The 26,607-nt window shown below is 45.8% G+C and overlaps 1 protein-coding gene across 4 annotated transcripts in view; it reads left to right on the top strand.

Annotated features, from left to right (window-relative positions):
* The first annotated feature begins 6,284 nt into the window (after positions 1-6,284).
* The window catches only part of Tnfrsf9 (TNF receptor superfamily member 9), a 35,686-nt gene continuing 15,363 nt past the window's right edge, over positions 6,285-26,607 (top strand). Inside the window, exons 1-6 of one of the 4 annotated variants that reach the window (XM_052716060.1) lie at positions 6,286-6,556; positions 19,608-19,729; positions 21,280-21,401; positions 22,003-22,107; positions 25,429-25,566; positions 26,178-26,247. In XM_052716060.1, coding sequence (XP_052572020.1) covers positions 21,290-21,401; positions 22,003-22,107; positions 25,429-25,566; positions 26,178-26,247 — 425 coding nt within the window. In that variant the 5' untranslated portion in view covers positions 6,286-6,556; positions 19,608-19,729; positions 21,280-21,289. Of the gene's footprint in view, positions 6,571-19,607; positions 19,730-21,279; positions 21,402-22,002; positions 22,108-25,428; positions 25,567-26,177; positions 26,248-26,607 lie in introns of all 4 variants that reach the window. The other 3 variants (XM_052716061.1, XM_052716062.1, XM_052716059.1) reach the window with 3 other exon arrangements.

Genomic DNA, 26,607 nt, shown 5'->3' with positions numbered 1-26,607 from the left:
TCCCTTTCTTGCCCCTTACAGTGACACCTCCTCTGTTTGCCTCTGTCCTGCAAGTACTCTGTTCCAGGTCATCCCAAGCCTGTCCCTCTCCCCCAGGCCTGGTCACCCTGTCTGTGGGGTCACAAGAGTTTTGGTTTTCCACAACACTTTTTTTTAAAGGCCCAGCTGGGAGCTGGAGAGGCAGCTCAAGGGTTAAGATATCTTGCTGTATTTGCAGAAGACCCAGGTTTGGTTCCCAGCACTCTCAGTTCCAGGGGAATCCAATGCCCTCTGGCCCCCACGGGCACTGCACGCACATGCACCAACTCACGAAAAATAAAAGGCCTGCTGCACCCTCAGTAGAGCAAGGCTGACATGGCCAATGCGGCTTTAATGGGTTATTTAGATTATATATATATTTTACATTTTTGGTTTACATTTATCTCTTGTGTGTACATCTCAGCCTGTGCCACAGAGTGCAGGTGGAGGGTCAGCGAAGATTGCTTGCTGGAGTCTGCTCTTTCCTCACCACATGGATCCCAGGGATGGAACTCAGGTCATCAGGTGTGCAGCAAGCACCTTACCTGCTAAGCCCTCTCACTGGCCCCTCCTAAGTTTATAATGAATATCTTTACCAGCTTAAAGGAGGGGGGGACTCATCCTCAGCTGGCTCCATCCAACCCCCTACAGGGAAGTGCCAGTTCATTTGTCACCTCTCAGTACTTTGTGCAAACCCCAGACAGAGTACACGTGCTCTCCTTCCTATAGAAGGAGACTGAACACCCCACATGCATTGGCTGACCTCCATTACAGATTCACTTTGGAAATCTTACATACTGGAAATTCTTACAATGACAGTGGAGTGTTTTGTCTTGTTTTTAATTTTTAAAATTGTTAAGTCACGTAGACAACACTGTACTTGAGCAAATGTTTGACGTTGTTTAAAGATTTAGGAAGAAACTGTTTTAGGAGTTCTAGAATGACTTGGCTTTTCACTGTCTGCCAAGGGAAAAGGCAGAGCTAGCGCCTTTAGCTTTGAAGGTGTAGAAACCTGGAGTGACACAGAGACGGGAAACTTGTTAGAGGTGTGCTTCAAGATCCAGAGGGTGCTGGACATGTGGCTCATGCCTGCAATCCCGGGTACTTTTGTAAAGAATGAAATCTACCTTTAGGTGGACACATGCCCTTGTCTCTTCACTTAAGGGTTAATCGTGTGGCAGTTCAGGGACCTGGCTAGGGGACACCCCAGGAAGGCAGCTTCACCTTGAGAAGTTGTGCTTCTCCATCCCAGGGTTCCTGCCTCCTTGTGCAGTCCGACTCAGAAAGGCAAAACTGCTCCTTTTTCTTGTTTCTCTTCCCGATGCTGGTCGGAATCTATGCTTTTAAACTCCCTAACTCTAGCTGGAGTTTTCTCTCTGGGTCCCGCCAAGCCCCGGCAGTCCGACAGCCCACTTATAAAATAAACACACAGACGCGTATATTATTTACAAACTGTATGGCCGTGGCAGGCTTCTTGCTATCTGTTCTTATATCTTAAATTAACCCATTTCTATTAGTCTATAAGTTGCCACGTGGCTCATGGCTTACCGGTACCTTACATCTCGCTTGTCATGGCGGTGGCTGGCAGTGTCTCTATGCCTCAGCCTTCCACTTCCCAGAATTCTCCTCTTTGCTTGTCCCGCCTATACTTCCTGCCTGGTTACTGGCCAATCAGTGTTTTATTTATTAACCAGTCAGAGCAACACATTTGACATACAGAACATCCCACAACACCTAACACTCAGCCTCTTCTTTTCTAAAGCTCCTTCCCCACTGTGTGGCTGCCTCCACGATGTGCCGACCTCTGCATCCATACACTGACCCCTGCCTCCATACGCTGACCCCTGCCTCCATGTGCTGACCTCTGCCTCCATGTGCCGACCTCTGCATCCATGCACTGACCCCTGCCTCCATGTGCTGACCCTGCCTCCATGTGCTGACCCATGCCTCCATGTGCTGACCCTGCCTCCATGTGCTGACCCTGCCTCCATTGCTGACCTCTGCGTCCATGTGCTGACCCATGCCACTATGTGCTGACCCCTGCCTCTATGTACCAACCTCTGGTTCCATGCATTGACCCATGCCACTATGTGCTGACTCTGCCTCCATGTGCTTACCTCTGCATCCATGTGCTGTCCTCTGTGGCCATGTGCTGACACCTGTGGCCATTTGCTGACCCCTGCCACCATGTAGCTGACTCTGGACTGTGTGGCTGTCTGCCAGGCGCTGACATCTGTGCCATCTTATCTTCTCCACTCTCTCTCTCTAGACTGCTTTGAGATGAACAGCTTGCCTGTCTTGGGATTTTCCTTTTAAACTCTACTACATGATCCTCAAGCTTCTTTCTGTTTGAATCCATTCTTTTTTGGGGGGTGGGGGGAGTTGAGACAGGGTTTCTCTGTGTAGCTTTGTGCCTTTCCTGGAACTTGCTTTGGAGACCAGGCTGGCCTCGAACTCACAGAGATCCGCCTGCCTCTGCCTCCCGAGTGCTGGGATTAAAGGCGTGCGCCACCACCGCCCGCTTGAATCCATTCTTAAATTATTTTAGTAATGAAGAGGAGACCCTGATTTCCCCAGGATCATATGCTGGCTCTATAGAGATTTGCTGCCCGAGCCACAGGAATGTAGTAAGAATTTAGCTAACTATGGCAAAGCTATACCTGGAAGAATCAAGGAATTCTTCCAAAGGAAAAGCCAAATCTCAGGGAGTATTTGGTAGTACTCGGCTTTTAATGTATCAGCTGTTTCCTGCTATGAATTTCATGTGCCCTCTCATACTAACAGTGTATTTTATCTGAAATACCTCTCAAGTATCCAAGGCCAAACAGCAGACAGAATAAGCATTTCAGACCAACTGCTGATCTCCTGAATTAAGGTAAATATCCATAGGGAGACACTGCCTAGGTACATAGCTTTGTTTCTTGTGCAAATTAAGCTCAGACCCTCCTTTACAACCTTAGCAATATCTCTAGAACTTCCCTTTTGACATTTAACTTAGAACAAAAGGGGTTTTTTTGCACACCAGATACATCAAGCTGAGACACAGCTGCCTAGAGATCCCCGCCCTGCCAGTAAGGACACAGACGAGTTACTGAGACAGTTAAAGCCCTAAAGAAATATAAGCAGTTTTATTTTACTCATGATTTATACCAACATTATAGACTTCTAACATTTTACCTAACCACTTCTAAGAATGTAGTTTGAGCACATAAATTCCCCTTTTCTGATATTTTAACCGATTTTAGCTCTTAGTTGACCTCCTCCCTTAACCACTCCCATTTGAGGTTGTAAAAGAAAGCCTGACAGTCACTGCCTGAGGATAACTCTTTTTTTTTTTTTTTGGTTTTTCGAGACAGGGTTTCTCTGTGTAGCTTTGCGCCTCTCCTGGAACTCACTTGGTAGTCCAGGCTGGCCTCGAACTCACAGAGATCCGCCTGGCTCTGCCTCCCGAGTGCTGGGATTAAAGGCGTGCGCCACCACCGCCCGGCGAGGATAACTCTTATCTGCCTTGATGACCCTCAAGAATTCAAGCCTGGTGACCTTGACTTAGCCAGAGCATTGCTATTGCATGGGTATATAACTGTAAACCTCAGAGACCTGGGAGAACTAGATTGGAGGATGAGAACTAGGATGAGATGGAAGATGAGGAAGAGCCGGATGGGGAAGAACTAGGTGGCTAAGAATGAGATGAGAAAGACCAAGATGGGGCAGAACTAAGATGAAGGAAATATGATAGCACTTAGAGGGAAGGGAGCTAAGAGAGCAGAATAGAAGCTGTGTAGAGGGAGAACTGACTCAGAAAAATAAAGTGAATAAACTAAAAAGAGTTTCGTGTACATAGATTCATTCGCCATCCTTAAGATTAGATTATCAGCTGGTTGCAGATTCTTCCATGGACCCTGGGAGAGGGCTATTGAGGGGCTGGACCCTCAAGAGTCCTCAATAGAGATTTCCCAAGATTTGTAGTAATACATCCTTCTTGCCTTTTAATTCTTTCATTGGCAGAGAATATGAACCCATTCCTGCATCCCTAGACAGTATCACCTGAGAAGTTGAGGCAGGATCTCAAGTTCCACGCCAGCTTGGGCAACTTAGCAAGACCCTGTCTCAAAGCAACAACAACATATGGCTGAGGTTGTAGTTAAATGGTAGAATGCATGTGTAGCATGAGTTCCCTCATTCCAAACCCTGGTACTAAAAGGGGGGGAAAAAAAGGAAGCCTTTTAAAAAAAATATTTATTTTTAGCATCAGGCTCAAAAAGTTAGTTGTCTGCTGTGGCATGAAATAAACTCAAGAAAACAATGGTGGTGGGGCAGTTGCAATGGCCATGACAATAGTCTGAGGGCACACACACAGAAGTTCACACACAGAAGTTCACACTCATCTCCACACCACCATCAAGAACTGAAATGGAGCTGAGACAACACTGATTTTTATCCAATGACTGTTAAGTCTCAAACCCTGGGACAAATGGTTGAGGTGCCTATTTAACAAATCCAAGCAGACCTGGCCACCAAGTTCTCCTAGCATCCCTCAGTGCTGTGGAACAATCTTTGTACACTGTAAGTATGTATTACTCTCATTGGTTAATAAAGAGCTGACTGGCTGGGCAGGAAGAGATTGGGTGGGAAAGCCAGACTAGGAGGATGCTGGGAACAAGAAGAGTGGAGTCTGAGAAGTCTCCAGCCAGATGTAAAGGAAGCAGGACATGCAGGAGAGGTAAAAGCCACAAGTCTCAGGTTAGCACATAGATTAATTGAAATGGGTTAATTTAAGTTGTAAGAGCTAGTTAGTAATAAGCCTGAGCTATGAGCTGAGCATTTATAATTCATATTAAATCTCTATGTTGGTTATTTGGGAACTGGAGGGCAGGAAAGAAAAGCCTGCCTACACTTCAGCCTCTACCTGTCACAGGGTATGGCTGGCATACCTGGCCCTCTACCCCAAACTCTCCATCCCAGGGTCTGGGCTGCTCTTCTCCCAGCTGCCCTTCCCTATATAACCTAGCACTCTCTTGGTCAGTCTCTTGGCGCAGGTGCCCCACATTAACTTTAGTCCCTTTCCCCCACCCCTCTGCTCACATGGCTCAGGGTCATGTGCACTCTGGACTCTCCCAGATGTCTCTGCTTCTGGCTTATGCTCTCCCTTTTATCAACATCCCTCCAACTCTAAGCAAGAATAAACCCTCCATTCCTTGGTCACAGCAAGGAGAAAGTAACTAATACAGTATCATAATTTTCATTTTACAGATATGAAGACTGAGGTAGAGGAGAATGAGTATAAGGTCTTGCATTCTTGGGGAAACTCAAATTCTGATGCCAAAATTCACACTCTGCCCACCATACAAGCTGCCAGCATTAGTTAATAGTGCCAGTAACTCATGACAACTCAAACATTTCTCACCACACATTTACAGAACAAAGCCAAAAAATCCAACCATTTACCAAAATATACTATTGTAATGCTGGTCATGAAGACACCTCTTAGCTACTCAGAACAGCCCCATCCTATCCACGAACTTTTTCACTCAACATTTGACAAGTCATTATGCACTGTGGAAAGAAGTACAAGCTAAACTTATCCCAGTTTCAAGTAAGTCGGTGTGTTGAAGCAATCACCATATTTAATCTCTTTCTCGCATCAAGGTCTTTTGAGCAAACGGTGCCTGTGACACGTGCACTTGTAGCGTGAAGTTAACGTTTTCATATCTTTTTTGCTTCCCTGAATTTAATCGCAGGTACAGGGCAGAAGAAAGGCCTTTGGGACATTTACCGAACTAGAAAAAAAAAATTTTTTTTTTTTTTTTTTTGAGACTGTTCCACATTGCAACTCAGTCTCCACCAGAACTCGAGCTCACGGTCATGCTCCTGCCTCTGACTCCCGAGTACTGGAGATAAAATGCTTGCGCCTCCACGCTGAGCTGATACACGGGTTTCCAATGTCACAGAGAACTTCCCCCTCGAGCCCACGAAAGGTCAGGGCGGCCCGACAGGAGAGTGGGCGAGCCCTGACCTTTGAGGCCGCGCTGGCGCAAGAAGGAAATTCTGACTCGGAACTCTGCGAGGGGCCGAGACCTGCGCCGCCTCGGCCCGGACCGTGAGAAAGCTTCCCGGGGGTGGACCACCCGGAACGCCTCCGCCGGACCACCGGCTGCCGGAAATGGGTCGGCTGACCCGCAGAAACGCACGACTCACTTCCGTCAGCAGCGGCGCCGGCGATTGGCTAAACCTAACCGCAGTGGGCGGGCGCGCGAGCTGCTCGTGCGGAACTCTGCGCTTGCGCAGCTGCCGAAACGCCGCAGGAATGGCTCTTTGCAGCGTCTGCTGCGGTCCCTGGTCGTCCTAGGGTCACGGAGAACTGCGACCCTGTGGATTTCCGGGGGGAAGAGGGTGGCTTGAAGGTGTGACGCGCTTGCTGGTGGCCGAGGCGAATGTGCTGGGCAGAAAGTGACACTGTTTAGCGAATTCCCAGCCCTGGGCTCGGGCTGTCGTGACTGTCATGCTCCAGAGTTACTGAGAGCTGGTTCTTCAAGCTCCAGTGAGTCTTCCACAGTAAGGGTTTTGTAACTGGCTTGGCAGAAATGAAAATACTATAAAGAGACGCTGTGTCTCAACCTATCAGACTGTTAAAACAATGGCCCCAAAGAAATGGAAATGTCCCCAGGAATCTCATGTTAGGGGAAGGAAAAGGAACCAGCCCGAGCAGGACTTGTTTCCCAGTAACCAGTTGCACACAGTTCTAACAACCGGACAGACAGTGAAGAGTCAGTGGTGGGCAGGACCACAGCTTGACCTGGGACTGCTTAGATGTGCATATCCTTGTCTCTCTATTAAAACTTTGATCAAACTCCAGGACCATAAAGATGACTTATAAGGCAGTCCTCTGCATCTCTTTGGCCCTCTCCCCAGTGTGGCCACATTGAATAAATCTGTTTTGCTTTTCACTATCAGTTCAACTCTTAATTGGCTTATTGAGGACAACTGACCAGACCTTACTGGGGAACAGATTTTGACACAGAGTCAAGATGGATAATAGTTACAGTAAATATAAATAGTTCCCTTCTACTCCAGGGCAAGCAGTGGTTACCCCCCAGGACAAAGACAAAATGGTTGGGTGATGGTGTACCTGTTTGTAGTTCTCTGAATCTACTGATTGGGGCAGTGACTCTCATGCAGGCATAAAATCAATAGTAGATAGGCCAGCCACATTCCACCCTTGCCACAGTGTGGCTCAAAAATCTGTAGTCTCATGGCCCTTTGTCCCAACAACATTATAAGGCAGCGTGTGTCATGTATGTTGCCTCATCCTCTCCTGGCTGTGAAGCAGTTGAACAGTGCTGTCTGTCTGTACATGCCTCACAAACCAGGAAGACGTTCATGATGATTTTTTATTATGCTCATTGTGCCAGGGATGGAACGGTGGACAAATGATGTCCTTCCCTGTAGAGACCCACAGAGGTTTCCTAGTGAGAACTTACTCAGGGTCTGAGAATCTGAGCTTGCTTTACCCAGCAGGGCTGCATAAGGGGATGATTTGACCACGGGAGTGGTTACCAGGTGTTTGGAAGGGCCTGCACTTGGCTGTGCAATGCGCTTTTATCTTGAAAGGGGGAGGTCTTTTGCCCCACCCCTTGGCATTGTTATAAAAATCCCTTTTGAAGAGGCAGAAGAGGCCACTGGGTTTTGACCCAGGTCCTCCCGAAGCTATTCTGTGTTTCTGTCTTTCTCCTCTTCGTTATCTTTCTATCTACAAGTTTCATATCCCTCTCTCCTCCTCACAGGAACCCTTTAAAAGGTGGGAGCTGGTCTCCCATACTTCCCTGGCTCTATAGCAGATTCTATTGGGTGGGGGAAGACAGTGAACACCAGCAGAGATGAATCCTGTCACATGTCACCTGATGATGGAGATGTGTTCTGAGAATTGCATTGTTGGTTTTGTGTAGACGTCACAGATGTACTTATGCACACTCAGCTTCAACGTCCTTAAGTGAGCATCTGGGACCACACTGGTGTGTGGTCTGCTGTTACTATATGCAGCATATCACTGTGTGTGTGTCAGGCTCTAGTGTGTATTACATTGTGAAGGACAGGAGAGGATGAACAGGTGTGTGTGTGTGTGTGTGTGCGCACACACATGCATGTACATGTGTAAGACATCGAGGGACACTCTTATTTCATCCAAGGAGGAAGCGTGAATAAGATTGGGGTATGAGCCGGGCGGCGATGGCGCATGCCTTTAATCCCAGCACTCGGGAGGCAGAGCCAGGCGGATCTCTGTGAGTTCGAGGCCAGCCTGGACTACCAAGTGAGTTCCAGGACAGGCGCAAAGCTACACAGAGAAACCCTGTCTCGAAAAACAAAACAAACAAACAAAAAAAAAAGATTGGGGTATGAATAGCACAGCTCTGGAAGAGCATGTCAAACTAGAGAGCGGCAACCACCAGGCCAGCCTGCCACAGAAGTATGCTTGGGGTGCTGACAAGCAAGAAAGGTGGTGAACAGAGATGGTGGTGTGCTAAGCAGACGTGGACAGCCAGCACCAGGTGCAGACACTCAGTCCACAGATGCTGGGTGAACTGAAATTGCTGACTTGAGAAAAACACTTGATGTGTCTATTTTTGTACTTGGTCAAATGCATGCTAAGCACACACTTTGCTACCAAGTGACACTGAGAGCACTTAATGACTGTAATTTGAATCTTGGAGATTGCTTGAGGTTGAACCTAACAGATGTGTGTGTGTGTGTATGCATGTATGTAAACAAGTTGCACACAGGTACTTTAGAACTTTGATTTAGTGTGGTGACATTTAACTGAAAAAAAAAAAAAACCCAATGGTTTATGCATGGATCCTTCATCATAAAAGAAATTCAAGAAAACAGGAGATGGACACACAGGAAGAACTAGAATAATCTGGACTTATTTGGGTTGTCTATCATTATTAGAGGCTCAGGGTGGCTGGGGATGGGGCTCAGTGCTTGTACAGAAGCACAAGGACCTGATTTTTATCCCAGAACTCAAAGTAAATCAATAAGCCAAGCACTGCGGCATGTGTCTAATCCCAGCACTGGGATGGTGGAGAGAGGATCCTCTGGGCCCTCCGGCCAGCCAGTCTCGCCAATGGTAAGTCCAGATTCAGTGAGAGATGTAGTGGTGTTTGCTCCACCCGTGACCTTGGGCTTTATGGCCTGAAGGAGATGGTGCTTCCTGCTGTTGTACATGACCTCTTAAAGGTCACAAGTCCCTTCTCCCTGCTTCCTGCCAGGTGGATTCGCTCCCAGTCAGACCAGAGGACAACTTCAGCTGTTTACTCAGTTCTGTATTCATGAGTGTATTTCCCCAGTTTGTGTATTAAGAAATCCAGTCTTCTCGTATCTTAGCTAGAACATATTAAGTACTAGAATTAGAATCTTCAGGATAGGACAGCTATTGGAGTAATCTCAGTAATTTGCCATTTACCTATGTTCTGGACATTCTGGACTCAGCATGTCTTTCTTGTTTGATGTTGTTCTTATTGGTTGTAGTTCCATTTTTGTTTATGTTATTACCCTTTGTTTTTCCTGGACAATACTTGATAATCATTCTTATTGTATATAGTTTGCATTAAGTTTAGAACTTTCCTGTTTAGACAAAAAGGAGAAATGTAGTGGTATTTGCTCTGCCCATGACCTTGGGCTATAGGACCTGAAGGAGGCGGTGCTTCCTGCCATTGTACATGACTTCTTAAGAGGAGAGAGAGAAGGGTCATGAGTTCCTTCTCCCTGCTGCCTGCCAGGTAGATTTGCTCCTGATCAGAACAGAGGACGACTTCATCTGTTTACTTGGTTCTATATTTGTGAGTGTATTTCCTCAATTTATATCTTAATAAATAATAGACAAATGTGGATTGATCATAACAGAGAGACTCAGGGGATGAATCGGCCTTCTGATTGTCTTGCTCTTCATTTGGACAGCAGCAAGGACTGAATGTTAGTGGACAGAAGCTGAATGTATGAAGTAATTAGGTGAATTTGGGGATTGTTTTGAATTGTCTCTCTCACACCTTCACATGCATCTTGTGCTTTGGTGAGTGTTAGGGAGAGGGAGCCTGCACTTCACAGGTAGAATTTGCTGGAAACACCAAGTCACACAACTCTGGATGTTGCTTGGGAATGATTCTGCCGTGATCACAATTGTCACTGAAGTCCAAAGAATATATTTCTCCTGAGTGACATTCGACTACTGTCTAAAATAAACACAGCATGTTTATTTGCTTAATAGTTTTTTGGTTATGTGCTCTTGATGTTTTCATTTTGTTTCTGGGAGTTGAACCCTGGGCCTCCTTGTACATGTAAGTACAGACTGCACCACTGTGGTATTAGCTTTAATTGTCAACCCAACCTAGAATCACCTGGGAAGAGAGTTGTAATAAGGGTCAATTTTGATCAGGCTGGCCTGTGGGGGATTATCTGTTAACTGATGGGGGATGACCCAGCTCACTGTGGGCAGCACCATTCCCTAGGCAGGGGTCCTGAATGGTATGAGAGTAAAAACAGCTGAGCACAAGCAAGCAAGCCTGAGTGCATTCATTTCTCTCTGCTCTTGACTGTGGATGTGAAGTGACCAGCTGTCACAGCTCATGCTGCTGTGAGTGCCCTACTTGGATGGACTATAATCTGGAGTCCCGAGACAAGATAAAACTGTTCTCCTCTAAGTTGCTTTTTGTCAGGATATTTGATTACAGCAACAGAAATGGAACTAGGACCACCATTGAGCAAAAAAGCAGTGTGTGTGTGTGTGTGTGTGTGTGTGTGTGTGTGTGTGTGTGTATGCGCGCGCGCGCATGCGCGCGCAGGTACCCACAAAAGCCAGAAGAGGGCTTCAGATCCGTTGAGGGATATTTGTTTAATTATGCAAAGATGTGTTGCATTTGTTTAACTAGGTGAAGATGTGTTGCTGTTTTACCTTGCCTGCCTAAGGCACCTGATTGGTCTAATAAAAAGCTGAATGGCCAATAGGGAGGGAGGAGGTATAGGTGGGACTTGCAGGCATGGAGAGAAAGTAGGAGGAGGAATTTAGGCTCAGGGGAAGAAGAAAGAAAAAGAGATGACAGAGAGACTCCAGGGGACAGACAGACAGACACAGAGGAAGCAGGAAAGTAGGACATAAAAAAATGAAAGAAAGGTCAAAACCCCTGAAGCAAAATGTAAATGAATAGAAACAGATTAAATTATGTTGAAAGAGCTAATGGGACAAGCCTAAGCTAAGGCTGAGCATTCATAATTAATAATAAGTCTCCGTGTCTTTATTTGGGAGCTGGTTGATGGCCCAAAGAAAATGCCAACTACACAATACACAGATCCTCTCCGGCTGGAATTACAGGCCGTTGTGAGCTGCCTGACATGGGTGCTGGGATTGGATCCTCTGGAAGATCAGCGAGTACTCTTAACCACACAGCCTTCTCTCCCAATCACAATTTCTAGAAGCATGGCTCCCATGTAACCCCTGATGCTGCTCTTTGTCGTGTCTCCAGCATGGCGTGGACTGTCAGTTTCTGGGTAGTCATTCACGTAGCTGTGGTTTCTATCTTAGCTCTCAACCACTGCGTCCACAGTATCACTCTTGGCTGCTGAGTCAACACACTTTTTTTTTTCATTCACAGTAAAACCTGCCAAGCAGCTCTGGAGTTAGTCACCACTCTTGCCCCAGGTTCAGGTGACTTCTGAATGAGAAGTCCTGAGTTCCATCCCTGGCATCTTTCTTCCTCAACTCCGGCAGGATGGTTGTAGTTGGAAACCCTGCTCCCTCTGGTGGCAGCCTGGATAGGCCTAAACCTGGCCCCTTGCTGTCTGAGTATTGCTGAACAAATTGCTAACCCCTCATGCCTCAGGCTCCCTGCCCATAAAACACTGTAGTGGCATCTGTATACTTTGGAATCTTGTCATGGGGATGAAGAGGTGGCAGCAGAGATTGGAGCATTGGCCTGCAATAAACCAGGCTTCCCTTCCTCCCACATTAGAATGGTAACCACAGTTCTGAGTGGATATGAGCTTAATTAAAAGCTCATGCCTGTAATCCCAGCATTCAGGAAGCTGAGCGTCTTAGTCACTGTTCTGTTGCTGCGAAGAGATACCATGACCGAGGCAACTCTTACAGAAGAAATCATTGAATTGGTGGATTTTTACAGTTTCAGAGGCCTCGTCCATTATCATCATGGTGGTAGACAGGTGTGGTGCTTGAGAAGTAGCTGAGAACATCCTGATCCACAAAGTGGGGGGGGGGGGGAGAGAGAGAGAGAGAGAGAGAGAGAGAGAGAGAGAGAGAGAGAGAGAGAGAGAGGAGAGAAAGAGAGAGACTGGGCTTGGCATAAGCTTTTGAAACCTCAAAGCCTACCCCCAGTGACACACTTCCTCCGACAAGGCCAGACCTGATAATCCTTCCAACCCTTTCAAATAGTGCTACTCCCTGTGACTAAGCATTCAAATATATGAGTCTATGGGGGTCATTCTTATTCACACATCACACTGAGGCAGGAGGATGGCTGCATGTCCAAGGCCAGCCTGAGCTAAGGTGTGAGACAGATGTTCATGCTGCACACAGGTCTTCAAGCTTGCCTTTGCTTCCAAATGCTAAGCATGCAAATCCATGCTGTTGGGAGCACAGAGGTCCTTGCTCCCACAGTTCAGTAGGGGAACCAGGAACGTTAAGCATGCAGGGTTGTCTTCTCAAAGGAAAATATGTATAACCTGTTCTTCCATTTAGAAGGCTGGGAATTGGAGGCGTTTAATAGTCTGGTGATCTGGGTAATCTGAAGGGCCAAGCTCCCACAACCAGGGCCAGAGATACTTAAGAGTCTAGATGACCCTTATGTTATCTGTATTATCAAGGGGCTCCCACAAGCTCCCACAAGTAGGACAGGAGATGGCTAACAGCCCAAATGACCTCAATGCTGTCTATATGACTAAGACCACGACACTTCCTCGAAAGGCCCTTAAGCAAAGACAGGTCGCCATCTGTGAACTAGAACCCATCTTTTTGGAAGAAATGACATGTACTTTGAGTTGAGTTTTGATGTAATTATTTATCCTTGTGCACTGGGGATCATCAGGAACTTTTTTTCCCAAACTGTACTGTGTTAATAGGTTTACAATAAAGTTCTTGGAGTCAGACTCCAGACCCAGCCTGACTTTGAACCTGGCTAACTAAGCTGTGCTGACCTGTGTTTCCTTCTTCACTCTCTGTTTCTCTGCTGGCCACAGCATTCGCAGGGATCCCCACAATGTGCCTCCAGCCCCAGCTTTGCTTTTGTGATTAATTTTAAATTATGGCAGGCACATGTTAATGAAGAAATTCATACAGTATAAATCCCACATTGGTACTTAAAATTCTTGGTAGGGGCTAAAGAGATGGCTCAGCTGGTAAGAGCATTTGCCAGCATCTAGAAGAGGCAGTTCACACTGCCTTTAACTCCAGTTCCTGGGGATTATGTATACATACTCAACACAGATGGACAGACAGACAGACACACAATTAAAATAATTTATTTTAAACTGCATGTTTGACTTTAAAATATATTTTTTCTAAAGTCTGCAAAATTCTTTAAAATTAAAATATAAACTATAATGAATAAATAGCAGATATCTGCTATTAAATAATAAAATATTTATTTTTAAGCCGGGCGGTGGTGGCGCACGCCTTTAGTCCCAGCACTCAGGAGGCAGAAGCAGATGGATCTCTATGAGTTCGAGCCCAGCCTGGGGTACCAAGTGAGTTCCAGGACAGGCTCCAAAGCTACACAGAGAAACACTGTCTTGGAAAACAACAACAAATATATATATTAAAATATTAAACATAGGATTTTTGTTTGTTTTTATTTATTGAGACAGGGTTTCTCTGTGTAGCCCTGGCTGTCCTGGAACGAGCTCCATAGACCAGGCTGGCCTTGAACTCACAGATCTGCCTGCCTGCCTCTGCCTTCCGAGTGCTGGGGTTAAAAGCGTGTGCCACCACTGCCCAGCAAATAGGGTTTTTTTTAATGTTTCAAAATTTTCTTAAGTTGTGTTGGCTACTTTTTTTTTTCTTTTAAGAATCAGTTTCAAGGTGCAGGCTTGGGTAGCCTGGAACTTGCTATACAAACCAGGGTGGCCTTGAACTCACAGAGATCCACCTGGATCTGCCTCCCAAGTACTGGAATTACAGAGGTATGCTACCACCTTTGGCTGTATAAGACTCAATTTATCTATAATCTGGAGTTCGCTTTCACTCTGGATGATCCAGCGAAGATGGAATTGTTGTGTTATGTTGTCCATATGTCATATTTGAGGATGTGAAAAGTCACAGAGTATTGCTGCAGTGGTTACAAAGTCTATGAGTCACAAGGCTTTTCTCCTAGAGCTACAAGTTGGAACACTGTAGGATGAAGAAAATGGACACTTAGGACATGAGGGAACCATGATTTCCTGAACATTCCTACACAGAAGTTGGTTGTACAGGAGTGTGTTGCACCGTCTGTGTCCAGGAGGCAGGGACAGCCCTGCCACCAGCCCTCCCAGCATGGTGATGGGTGGACGGCACCTGCCAGGTCCCAGTCATAGGCACAGATGCTTGCTAACTATGTGTCTGTGGGCCTGGAGAGCTCTTATTTAACAGGTCTTACCTGACAGATTTCTTCTAAAAATCTGGATACTATGTGTGGGTTTCCACGGATACTCTGTTCTGTGCACTGTGCAGGGCTGGGGCAGTGTGGTTGGTCTGAGGTAAGGTGTAAATATTTATGAGCCACCAATGTGCAGTGGACACCCCCCCCCCCAGGGAGAGCGCAGAAGCTGGAGGAAGCCCAGCAGGCTGGTGTCAGCATCTCACCTCACATGCTGCTTCCTTCCTCAGGAAGGCTCTTTTCCGTGGTTTCTATCCACTTTCCTTTGTCCAAGTTCTGTTTGATTTCTCTCCTCCAGGTCAGCTCCTGTTGGTATTCCAAGTGAATGAATGTCTTATCTGATGATTACCTACTGGACAGCTGTCCAGGGTATGGGGTAAAGTCACAAGGACAGGAAATAGTCCTTGGATTAGATGTCTCTAAAATGTTCCCAAGGGGACAGAAGCATTTTTCAGAGGAAGGGGCTGTTTTCCTTTCTCTTCTGACTGCCCCCCCATCTCCCTGTCTTTCCCTCCCTGCCTCTCTCTTTTATAGAATCTCAAATAGCCCAGGTTGGTCCTGAACAAACTATGTAGCCGAGGATGACCCTGAGCTCCTGATCCTCCTCCAAGGACTGGGTTTGCTGGTGTGCGCTACTGTGCTCGACATCTTCGTCTTTCTTGTAAACTTCTCCTTTATCTCCTTAGACAGATGGGACTTCATGCTGCCCAGCCCCACAGTCACACTCACTTGAGATGTTCAGAGACACACAGGCAATTAAACCATAGAGAGCTGGCCCCTGGCTCAGACTAAGATCTCAGAATGAAGCAGGAGCTGTTTTATTGATACTGTCAAGGGCTGATGCTCACTGTCTGAACCTGGGAAGATTTTGTAGTTTTGTGATTTTTTAAATTGCATTTGAAAGATTAGAAAGACAAAATGGATAAAGCAAATGACCATCTAAGCGCTTTGCTATCATCCACCCTCTGTTGCCATGGTGATTTTATCACGCAAAGCTGCAGGGATGTGATGAAAGCACTCCTGAATCGGTTGGTCGGGTTCAACTGCAGGCTGATAAAACTAATCTTGAGAATCTCTTAGCTCAGTGGAGACATGTGTCACAGGTGGAGGGGCCCAAGTGAATGTCACTGTGCTGGAAAAGGAGTGACGTCACTTCAGGGGAGGTGACAGCTCTGCCCACAAACACCCAGATGACAGGAGTGGGCAGCACTCAGCTAAATGTCACCGTGCAGCAGGGGCACAGAGCACATGCATATGGTACATGATATGGCCACTGGGTCAGCCCATGACATTGAAAACTTGAGGTGATCTGATTGGCAGTGTGGCTGTGTGTCTTTTTATGGTGTGACAGACTGACTTCCTGTCACCAAAGTCAGAGCGGGACGATTCTGCAGAGCTCACAGGGTACATTCCTAGATGGTCACTCTGTTCTCCTCCTGGAGCTGCTTTTGGTTTTGTTTTTAAGATTTATTTATTTTTTAATGTCTGCATGTCTGCCTGCAGGCTGGAAGAGGGCACCAGATCTCATTACAGATGGTTGTGAGCCACCATGTGGGTGCTGGGGATTGAACTCAGGACCTCCAGTAGAGCAGTCAGTGCTCTTAACCTCTGAGTCATCTCTCCAGCCCTTGGTTTGGTTTTTGAGACAGGGTTTCTCTGTATAGCCCTGACTGTCCTGGAATGCTCCCTGTAGACCAGGCTGGCCTCGAACTCAGGGATCTGCCTGCCTCTGCTCATCCTAAGTGCTGGGAGTAAAGGCGTGGGCCACCACCGCCTGGCTTGTAGCTGCTTTATTGATGATTGTGGTGGGAGACTGGAGGTGGAATATTTCAAAACCACATCTTGTGAGAGTTCTGTTTTCTTAGGACATGCATGCCAGGTACTGAGTTATGAAACTAGCATTGGCTTGTTTCCTTTGGTCCTCAATACACAGGATGGACCAGAACTGCTATACTATAAAGTCCAATTAGGTAAACAGAGACTTATGGGCGCAAAAAAAAAAAAATTCATCTTTCTAAGGTCACATGACCATAAATGTCAGCGTCTGGATTCATCCTGGTCAGACTGATGGCCAAATGTGGGCTTGTACCATCACTCCATGCCTCCACTCCTTCCCTTGCGGAATTCAAGCAGTCAGAATCCTAGGTCAAAAAAATCAATCCTCAGTGAGTTACCACCTCAACACCTCCAGGATGGCCTATCACTTTTCTTTAATGGAAAAAAGTCACCACTGTCAGTGTGTGGAGAACTTGAAAGCTCTGTTTGCTACCGATAGGGCTGCAAATTGACGCAGCTGCTGTGGACAACCCCAGAGGGAAACTCAACTACTACTTGGCACAGGAGTTCCACCTTTAAGTGTACCCCAAAGAGAATGATTCAGGTATGCATATGGCATGCCTGAATGGCAGCATAAAGGTCATGAGTGGAAGCAACTCAAACGTCCATCAGCTGCTGGATGCATAAACAGAATGTGATATATCCTTCTAAGGAATATTACTACACCAAGAAAAAGAATGAAGTATCAATACATTCTACAACATTAATGGATCTTAAAAATATGCAAAGTGAAAGAAGCAAGTCAGAAAACCACAGATTGGCTAATTATATTTTATGTATTTCTAGAAGAGACAGTACACAGAGACAAGATTAGTCTCAGGGACAAGATTAAAGCTTCTGGGAGATACAATATATGTGGGATTTTGGTTTTCTTGTTTGTTTCCTGAGACAAGGTTTCTCTGTGTATCCCTGGCTGTCCTAGAACTCACTGTGTAGACCAGGCTGGTCTCTGCCTCCCGAGTGCTGGCATCAAAGGTGTGTGCCACCACACCAGCTTTAGGGATTCCTGTTTTTAAATATTTCTTAAAAGCTGGGCATGGTGGCACATGTGGATCTCTGGGAGTTCCCAGAACTCAGAAGGTAAAGACAGGTACAAGTGGATCTCTGTGGTTTCTAGGCCAGCCTGGTCTACAGATTGAGTTCCAGCCAAGGCTACATACTGAGAGAGACAGTGTCTCAAAAAACTAGGAAAACTTATGTGTATGCGTGTTTGTGTGTGTATGTGTGAGTCTATGTGCACCATATGCATGCAGTGACTGAGAAGGTCAGAAGGAGCATCAAATTTCCTGAAACTAGGGTTACAGGCAGTTGTGAGCTGCCACGTGGGATGCTGGGAATCAAACCTAGGTTCTCTACAAGAACAGCCGGTGCTCTTAACCACCAAACCAACTCTCTAGCCCTGGGATTTCTTTTTGATGGGGATGTTATGTAATTAACTAAAGGTGATAGTTTCATAGCACAGTGAATATACTAAAATCTACTGAACTTTGTATACCTTAAGGTTGAAATTTACATTACAGGACACGGGGCCTTATTAGGGTGAACTATAGGTCCCAGCTTTTGTATGTGGGCACAAGAAGCCATTGGAAGTTTATTTTTCAAGATTTATTTTCTAAAGATTTATTTACCTATTTTTAAATTATGTACATGTGTGTGGGTATGTGCATGTGTGCACCAGTGCCTGCAGAGACCCAAAGCATTGGACTCCCCTGGAGCTGGAGCTACCGGCAGTTATGAGCCATTTGCTATGGGTGCTGAGAGTTTAACTTGGCCCGCTGCAAGAGCAGTATGTACTCAACCACTGAGCCACCTCTCCAGCCCCTTTTATTTTTAAATCACGTATATGTGGTGGATGTGTGCATAAATGCAAGTACCCAAGGACTCCAGAAGAGGGCGCTGGATTTCCCCTGGAGTTAGAGTTCCAGGTCATTGTCAGCTGCCGAGTGTGGATGCTGGGAACTAAACTCAGATCCTCTGTAAGAACACTACACAATTGTAACCACAGAGCCACCTCTCCAGCCCTTCCACTGGAAGTTTCTAAGGAGGGCAGTGACATGGTTGGCCTCGTTTAGTCCTGGAACATGTTTAGCATATAAGTGTATTACTAAATGTCAGCTCCCTTCTGTTCCCTCAACGCTCAGCCCAAGAGCATGTCTCCATTTCTCTTGTGGAAAAAAGTATTTCCTTGCCATCTGAATTCCGGTGGGAAGTCCAACTATTTTAGATACAACTGCCCTTTTTAAAGACAAGGTCTTGCTGTGTAACCCAGGCAGACTTGCAACTCAGAACTCATCATCTTACTTCAGCCTTGCGAGTGCTGGAATTACAGCTGTGTGCCTCTATGTCCAGCCTCTCTCACTATGATCCCTACCCACCCACCCAGGCTACGTTCTCCTGAGCATCTTCAGTCACTTGATGAACAAGTTCATCTCAGTTTCCATAGCAACCACTTCCTCCATTCCTCTTCCTCCTCCCTCCCATTCTCTTCCTCCTCCTCCCCTTTACTTTTTTTCCCCACTCAATTTAACGTTTCTCTAAAAATCCTCATGGGGTCCCACTTTGCCCAGTAACATCACCTAGTGCCTGTGAACGCCCGCTTCTCTCCCTCCACCCTGCCCGCATTTTTCCTTCCTCCCCAGTCTCACACACACTGACACAACACATCCTGCTCACCCTCCGCCTGAGGATCCCCACATATACAGCTTTCTCATTTGCACACGGGCATCCTAATAACAACAGTAATGAGACTGATCCTGGATCTCTTAGAGGGTTGGGCAGCACTCTCCACAGCGCAGCTCCGTCCTGGGCTTCAGAGGCACGTCCTCTGTTTTTATAGTTCAGGAGATGGTTTGTGGCAAAGGCACTGTTTACTTTAGTTTCGCCCCACCCCTTAAGTCTCCGATATTTTAAGGACACATCAAAAGCTTTGGCATAGAAAAAGGACTACGTTAAGTGACCAAATCTTTTCCCTAAAGTTCTTTAGGAAATGTCCTAAGGATCGACATCTGATTCCAAAACCCTTTCAAAGTGACAATATCAAGTACTGGGTACTGGGTATGGGGATTTTGAGAGTGGCAAGGAGATGAACGGCCTCCCAGAACTGTGTTGGGGATTTCCCAGGAGGCCCCTCGTGTTCAGTTGAGTCACCAAGTCCTGTGTTTGACCTGTGGTCTTCTGGGGCGGCAGAACTTCGCTGAGCTTCTGACAGAGCAGAAGGTTCTTCACTGCCCTGAGATCACAAGGTTTGTCTGCATGGGACTGGGGGGGCTAGAGAAGTAAGGATGGACTGTGTTCTCACTGCAGATTTCTAGACTTTTCTTCCCTTGTAATTTATGACTTCTATCTCATAGTCAACTATATAAAGACCAAGAAAAATGAAGTTGCCTCCCCCATCTTTTCTTTTTTTTCTTTTTTTTTCTTTTGGTTTCTTGAGACAGGGTTTCTCTGTGTAGCTTTGCGCCTTTCCTGGATCTCGCTCTGTAGACCAGGCTGGCCTCGAACTCACAAAGATCCACCTGCCTCTGCCTCCCGAGTGCTGGGATTAAAGGCGTGAAAGGTGTGCGCCACCACTGCCCGGCGCTTTTTTTTTTTTTTTTTTTTTTTTTTTAAGACAGGCTCTCATGTAGCCCAGTCTAGTCTCAAACTCTCTGTATAGCCAAGGATGACCCTGAATTTCTGAGTCTCCTTCTTCCATCTCCTGGGTGCTGGGATTACAGGTGTGAACCACTGAGCCTGACAGAGTGCTAGGGTAGGAACCCAGGGCTCCATGCATCTAGACAAGCACTCCATCAACTGAGGAGCTTCATCCGTAGTCCCAGAATTTTTTAATTGCCTTATTTATTTATTTATTTATTTATTTGCAAGCTTCAAATCTCAAAATTGGCAAGTTCAGTCCTGTGAAATTTAACAGAGGCCTTTCAAAGTTGGAACAATTAAATATCCAGTCAAAGAGGACAGAACAATAACCATGGGCTCCCCTCTCACTGAAGGGACCCATTAGATGGCATTCATCATCAGGACTTTGCTTCAAGGGCAGCATGGCAGCGATACAGATGTCCATGCCAAGAACCTGAAAGTACCTAATGTTCCTGCTCTCACTGTCCCTGGAATTGTGAAGAACATGAGATTCCACCCTGGGCTTTGGTGGACATGCACCAAGTCCATGGCTATTATAGAATGATCTATGAATTTGCTATGTTTCCATAATATTCCAGGTTTTTTAAAAAATAGATTTTTAAATTTTAAATTGTGTGTGTATGTGGGTATGCACACTTGAGTGCAGATGGCCAGAGGCATAGGGTCCCCTGGAGCTGTAGTTATAGACAGCTGTGAGCCACCCAACATGTGTTGGGAACCAAACCTGGGTCCTCTACAAGAGCAGTGTGTGTGCTCTCAACCCCTGCACGATTTCTTCAGCCCCAATATTCCAATCTTAATTCTCATTAAAGCCCCACAGAACTGTTTAAGTATTGGTGGCAATGTAGATAGTTCTGGAAGAAAAACCCACCCTGCTTGTATTTTGCAGAATGGCATTTGTGAGATTACCCCCTCTGTTAAAGACAGGGTCTCATGTAGTCCAGGCTGGCCTTGAACTCACTTTGCAGTTGAGGATGACCTTGAACTCTTGATCCTTCTGCCTCCACCTCTTGAATGCTGGGGTTACAGGCATGGGCCACCACTATGGTTTCTGAAGTAGCAGTGCATGTTAAGCAAGCACCCTACCAATTGAGCCACACTGCCAGCGAGAGGGCAGCCCGTTTGATTGAAATTCTTTTGGAATCGTCTTTGCTAGTGTCATATGTATGCGAGACTTTGTCATGGGAAACAGCTGCTACATGGTGGTAACTGTGCTGCTGGTGGTGGGCACCGAAAGGACGAGAGCCCTGCGGGATTCCTGTGACAAGTGTGAGGCTGGTGAGTACCAAACTGACAGCTGCTTTTTCTGACTGTGGAAAACTCGGTTTGGGTAGCTTGGCTAGCAAAGGCTCAGCAAAGGCTTGTTGGATACAACAGAGTGGCTGTGGGGACCCAGCTCACTCACCGAACCTCAGCACCCCAACTTTGCCATTTGAGTACAATCAGAGAAGCTGTCTCAGGGGTGCGTGGAAAGTCCCGGGAAAGGCTCAGAACAGCACCCAGTAAAGGTTAGCCTTGTATACAGGGTGCACTCTGCAGCAAGGTACAAGCAGGGGGCAGCGGTACTCTTCTCCTGGCTCCTGTCCCCAGGCTCTGATCTGCCAGAGGAGTCGTAGTCTTGCTCAACAGATTCAGGGTTTTCTTCTCTTGATTTCTTTTTTACAGCATTCATATGTTGTTATTAATGTTATTAATCCTAGTTGCTGGATTATGCTAAGGGTCACTCAGCAAATGTATAGTCTTAAAATGCCAATCCATAAACATGTCTATTACCATGATTCCTAGAGGACAGACAGAGCATTTATTTTGATTTCCTCATAATGCTTTGAGTGATGGTCGAGTATTGTCGTCAGACACAGAAACCGATGATGCCTTTCAGGTACTTTCTGCAAGAAAGACAATCCAGTTTGTACCAGCTGCCCTCCAAGCACTTACTCCATCAGGGGTGGACAGCCATACTGCAACATCTGCAAAGTGTGTGTAGGTAGGTCTGCTTGTCTGTTTTGAGACAGGATCTTGCTGTTGCCCAAGCTGGACTGGAACTTGTGATCTTCAGCCTCCCAAGTCTGGAGGTCTGCTTTAAACTGAGGTGTCTCAGTCTTTAGGATTGCAGGGGGAGAGACCAGCTTTGGTCTCTCTTTGCTAACTGGTCTCTATTTAAAACCTCAAGCTTCACAGAGGTGCTGATGCCTCTGTCCACAGCAGGTGTAGGCAAATTATTTCATGGAATAGCTCTTACCACTGCCTTGAGGACCAGCCTCCAGCAGCTCAGGGGTTGGGGGATCCAGTGAAGTCAGCTAACTAATCATTCAACTTGACTTTTCTATCTGAGGGAGTAAACTTAACTCTCTGGGGCTGGTGAAAAAGGAAACACACACACACACACACACACACACACACACACACACACACACACACACACACACCCCTTTAGGGTTTCTCCATCATCTTCTCTCTCTGTTCTCTGTTTCTTTTCTTACCTCTATCCAGATGTCTTCTGTCTCTCTTGATGTTTTCCTTCTAACTCCATTTTTCCCTTACAGCTTATGTACCCCGGCAAAATCTTGAAAGCAATATAAAAATTATAGTGAGGTTACACACTATTTTTAAGTGCGTGATTACAATGTATACACGTAAAAAAACAGCATGTTTTTCATCTCCCTTACATGATTAAACATTTAACATATTACAGGTGAAAAACAAGTTGTCTTAAGAACCCACGTACATCGATGTCCAAGCAACTTGTTATAAATTAACAGAGTGTAGGCAAGGTATTTTTCTCAGCCAGTTCTTTTACTGCCAGGCTGCATTTTTTCAGTTACAAAGAAAGAACCAATCATTTTATTATTTATCTCAACAGGTAATCTTATAAGAAATCTTAGAAGAATCCCAAATCTAAACTTTTCTATATGAAAAACAATCAGTCAGCTCTACTTTCAATCCTCAGGCTGCATACCCACTCATCAATGGGTTTTCATATCAGGAAGCCGAGGGCAGAAATGGGCACAAGGAATTAATCATCACCCTTGATCACCAGCCCATCCTAGCAAGAAAGGTACGTCAGCCAGCAATAGCCAGGCTGTCACTGTCCTTGTTCCCTGACCTCAACAGGTCCCTCACTCAGCTATTAGAAGTATGCCTTTAAATTGTTTTCCAAGATTTTTTTTAACTTCAAAGCCATTAACAAAAACAGCTTAATCTAACCTTAAGTCACAGTTAAAGCTTTGTTTCAGCTATGATGCACACTGAAACCTGTGAACACATCTCTCAACATTAAGATTAAAAGAACTTGAGCTAACCCAGCCTCTGGGACTCAGTTGTTTTTCTTAACCATTAACATAAGCCACAGTCTATGTGGCTCCTCAGGAGAAACTAGCTGTGTGACATTTCCTTGTTCTTATTTTCTGTCCTCTGCAGCCCCCATTTTATCAGGGGTGGGGCAACACCATAGCTTGCTTTGACCTGTGTTAGTTTTCCCGCTAAGCTAACCTCTATCATAATCCCTTTCTATATTTATTAAAGACCCTCAATCATCAACATCCCATTTAAACTACCACTATTATTGTATAAAATTATTGCTTCAGTTAAACAGTACAGCTTAGGAGGAAATCATCTTCATAATAATCCACAGGTAAAAATGCCCACTAGAGCCAGGCAGTGGTGGCGCACGCCTTTAATCCCAGCACTCGGGAGGCAGAGCCAGGCGGATCTCTGTGAGTTCGAGGCCAGCCTGGGCTACCAAGTGAGTTCCAGGAGAGGCGCAAAGCTACACAGAGAAACCCTGTCTCGGAAAATCAAAAAAAAAAAAAAAATGCCCACTAGAACAGGATATTTCCATGAGATGATCACACCACATTAAGGGCAGTGGTTTTCCCCCCACGCCCATTCACACCATGCCAGATACCAGAGAAAAATGGCAGCGGCAAACACGTAAAAGACACAGCAGTAACAGAGACTTTCTGGGGCCGAGGCTCTTGGGGCCTTGCCTATCTGAGATTCACTCATCAGGGTCTTGCATGCTGGTGGTCTGGTCCCCTGAAGTCACTTGCCACCTGCTGCTCCTCTGACTTGGCCACTGGCAGGCTATCACTTTTTGCTAAATTTTTTAAATAATAGAGGAAATACTCCTTTGGCGAGAAGGTTTTTGTTGTTGTTTGTGTTTTGTTTTGAGACTGGGTCTCATTATGTAACCCTGGCTGACCTAGAATTTACTCTGTAGGCCAAGCCGGCCTGGAACTCAGATCTACCTGCCTCTGCATCTGGAGTGCTGAGATTAAAGGTGTGCACTACCATGCCTGGCTTTTTTTTTTTTAAGAAATAGGGTCTCACATAGCATAGGCTGGCCTCAAACTTCTCTTCTTCCTGCCCCAATGCTGAGGTTACAGCCACGCACCACCACACAGTTTATGAGGTCCTGGGGATGGGACCCAGGGCTTTGGCATGCTAGGCAAGCATGCCACCACTGAGCTGCCTCCCCAGCCCAAGAAAAGCTTTTAGTGAGCAAAGTGTAAAAATATCTTAATGGGGGTTGAAAATAGAACAATATAAGCCAGGCATTGTGGCACACAATCCCAGCACTAGGAGACTGAGGCAGGAGAATTTTTAGTTTAAGCCTAGGCTAGGCTACACAATGAGGCCCTATTTCACAAAAAGACAATAATTAGGCAAACACAACATTCTAAAGTTATAATGGCACCAACATTATAAGCAGAGAAATGAATATATATATTGATACACATATATACATATCTATACATACACACATATATACACATACATATATATATATACATATACACACATATATATGCTGTGGGATGGTCTGTATGTCAAATGTGTTGCTCTGATTGGTCAATAAATAAAACACTGATTGGCCAGTGGCTAGGCAGGAAGTATAGGTGAGACTAACAGAGAGGAGAAAAGAAAGAACAGGAAGGCAGAAGGACTCACTGCCAGCCGCAGCCAGGACAAGCAGCATGTGAAGATGCTGGTAAGCCACGAGCCATGTGGCAAGGTATAGATTTATAGAAATGGATTAAGAACAGTTAGCAAGAAGCCTGGTATGGCCATACAGTTTGTAAGCAATATAAGTCCCTGTGTTTACTTGGTTGGGTCTGAGCGGCTGTGGGACTGGCGGATGAGAGAGATTTGTCCTGACTGTGGGCAAGGCAGGAAAACTCTAGCTAAATATATATACATATATATACATACACATACACACACACACATATATATTTAAACTGAAGAAGAAAAATTTGTTTCCCGATTTGGAGGTCAAGGGTAACACAAAGCTGGGTCTTTGTAGGTTATTTCAGGTTGAAGAAGCCTTGCTCCTCGACCAGTGATGCAGAGTGTGAATGCACCGAGGGACTCCACTGCTTGGGGCCAAAGTGTGCCAGGTGTGAAAAGGACTGCAAGCCAGGCCAAGAGTTAACAGAGCAGGGTAGGTGTGCTCTTTCTCCACCCGGCTCAAGTTTGTGATGGAGACATGTTTCTTATGGTTTGAGAACCTCGACAGAGATGCAGTATGCGGTGCCAATACTGTGTTTGAATTGTATTCCATTATGTATTCTACTGTGTTTCCATAAACGGAAATAACCAGAAACCAGGAAATTGTGTTCATCATCAGAGCCGTGTATTTTTGCACATTTTAGATATACACAATATTACTTCTGTGATTAGATTGGAAATGAGAAATCTCAGATTTCAATTCAAGAATCATTAAGCAGGGACTGGAAAGATGGCTCAGTCAAGAGTGACTGCTGTTCGTGCAGAGACTCAAGTTCAGTTCGCAGCACCCACAGCAGGCTGCTCACAATGGCCTGTAACTCCAGCTCCAGGGGATCTGATGCCCTCTTCTGGACTCTGTGGGTACTGCACTCACATGCACATAGGCACATACAGAAACATGCACACATACATGTGAATAAAAGATTAAAATAATCATGAAGCAGTTTGCACAGGTTAACCTAAAGACACCAAGCCTCTTGTTCATCACAAGGAAAGTTGTAAAATGGTAAAACGCCTCCTATTGATGCCCAACTTTTCTTCAAGGTTGTAAAAACTGTGGCTTCGGGACATTTAATGATCAGAACGGTGGTGGCAGCTGTCGACTCTGGACAAAGTACGTATATATGCTCATTTTTCTCACAACATAAAGAACCTGAGACAAACTAAAAACGAAGGACACTGTCACTGGAGTGTAGATCCGCAGCGACACACCCCTAGGTGACAGGGGAACTCTGTGAGGTCACAGTCTTGTCTGAATGTGGGTATTCCTCAGAAAACATGCTGGTGTGCAGTGAGCAGTCTGGTGGAGCTGCCACCCTCTGCCTTGATGGGTCTCCAGCTCTCTGTTTCTAAGTCCTTGGTTGTCACCGTCCCTGACTGATTGGCCCACAGTGCTCAGGGTCATCACCGAGCATGACAGGGCAGGGTACAGCCATCTGTCTCTACAGTGTGTCATTCACACCTATGTGGTGTG

This window comes from Peromyscus californicus, unplaced genomic scaffold (assembly GCF_007827085.1).
Source record: "Peromyscus californicus insignis strain IS unplaced genomic scaffold, ASM782708v3 Scaffold_5__1_contigs__length_169319896, whole genome shotgun sequence".
Classification (NCBI taxonomy): domain Eukaryota; kingdom Metazoa; phylum Chordata; class Mammalia; order Rodentia; family Cricetidae; genus Peromyscus; species Peromyscus californicus.
This window is presented reverse-complemented; position numbering and strand designations above follow the sequence as displayed.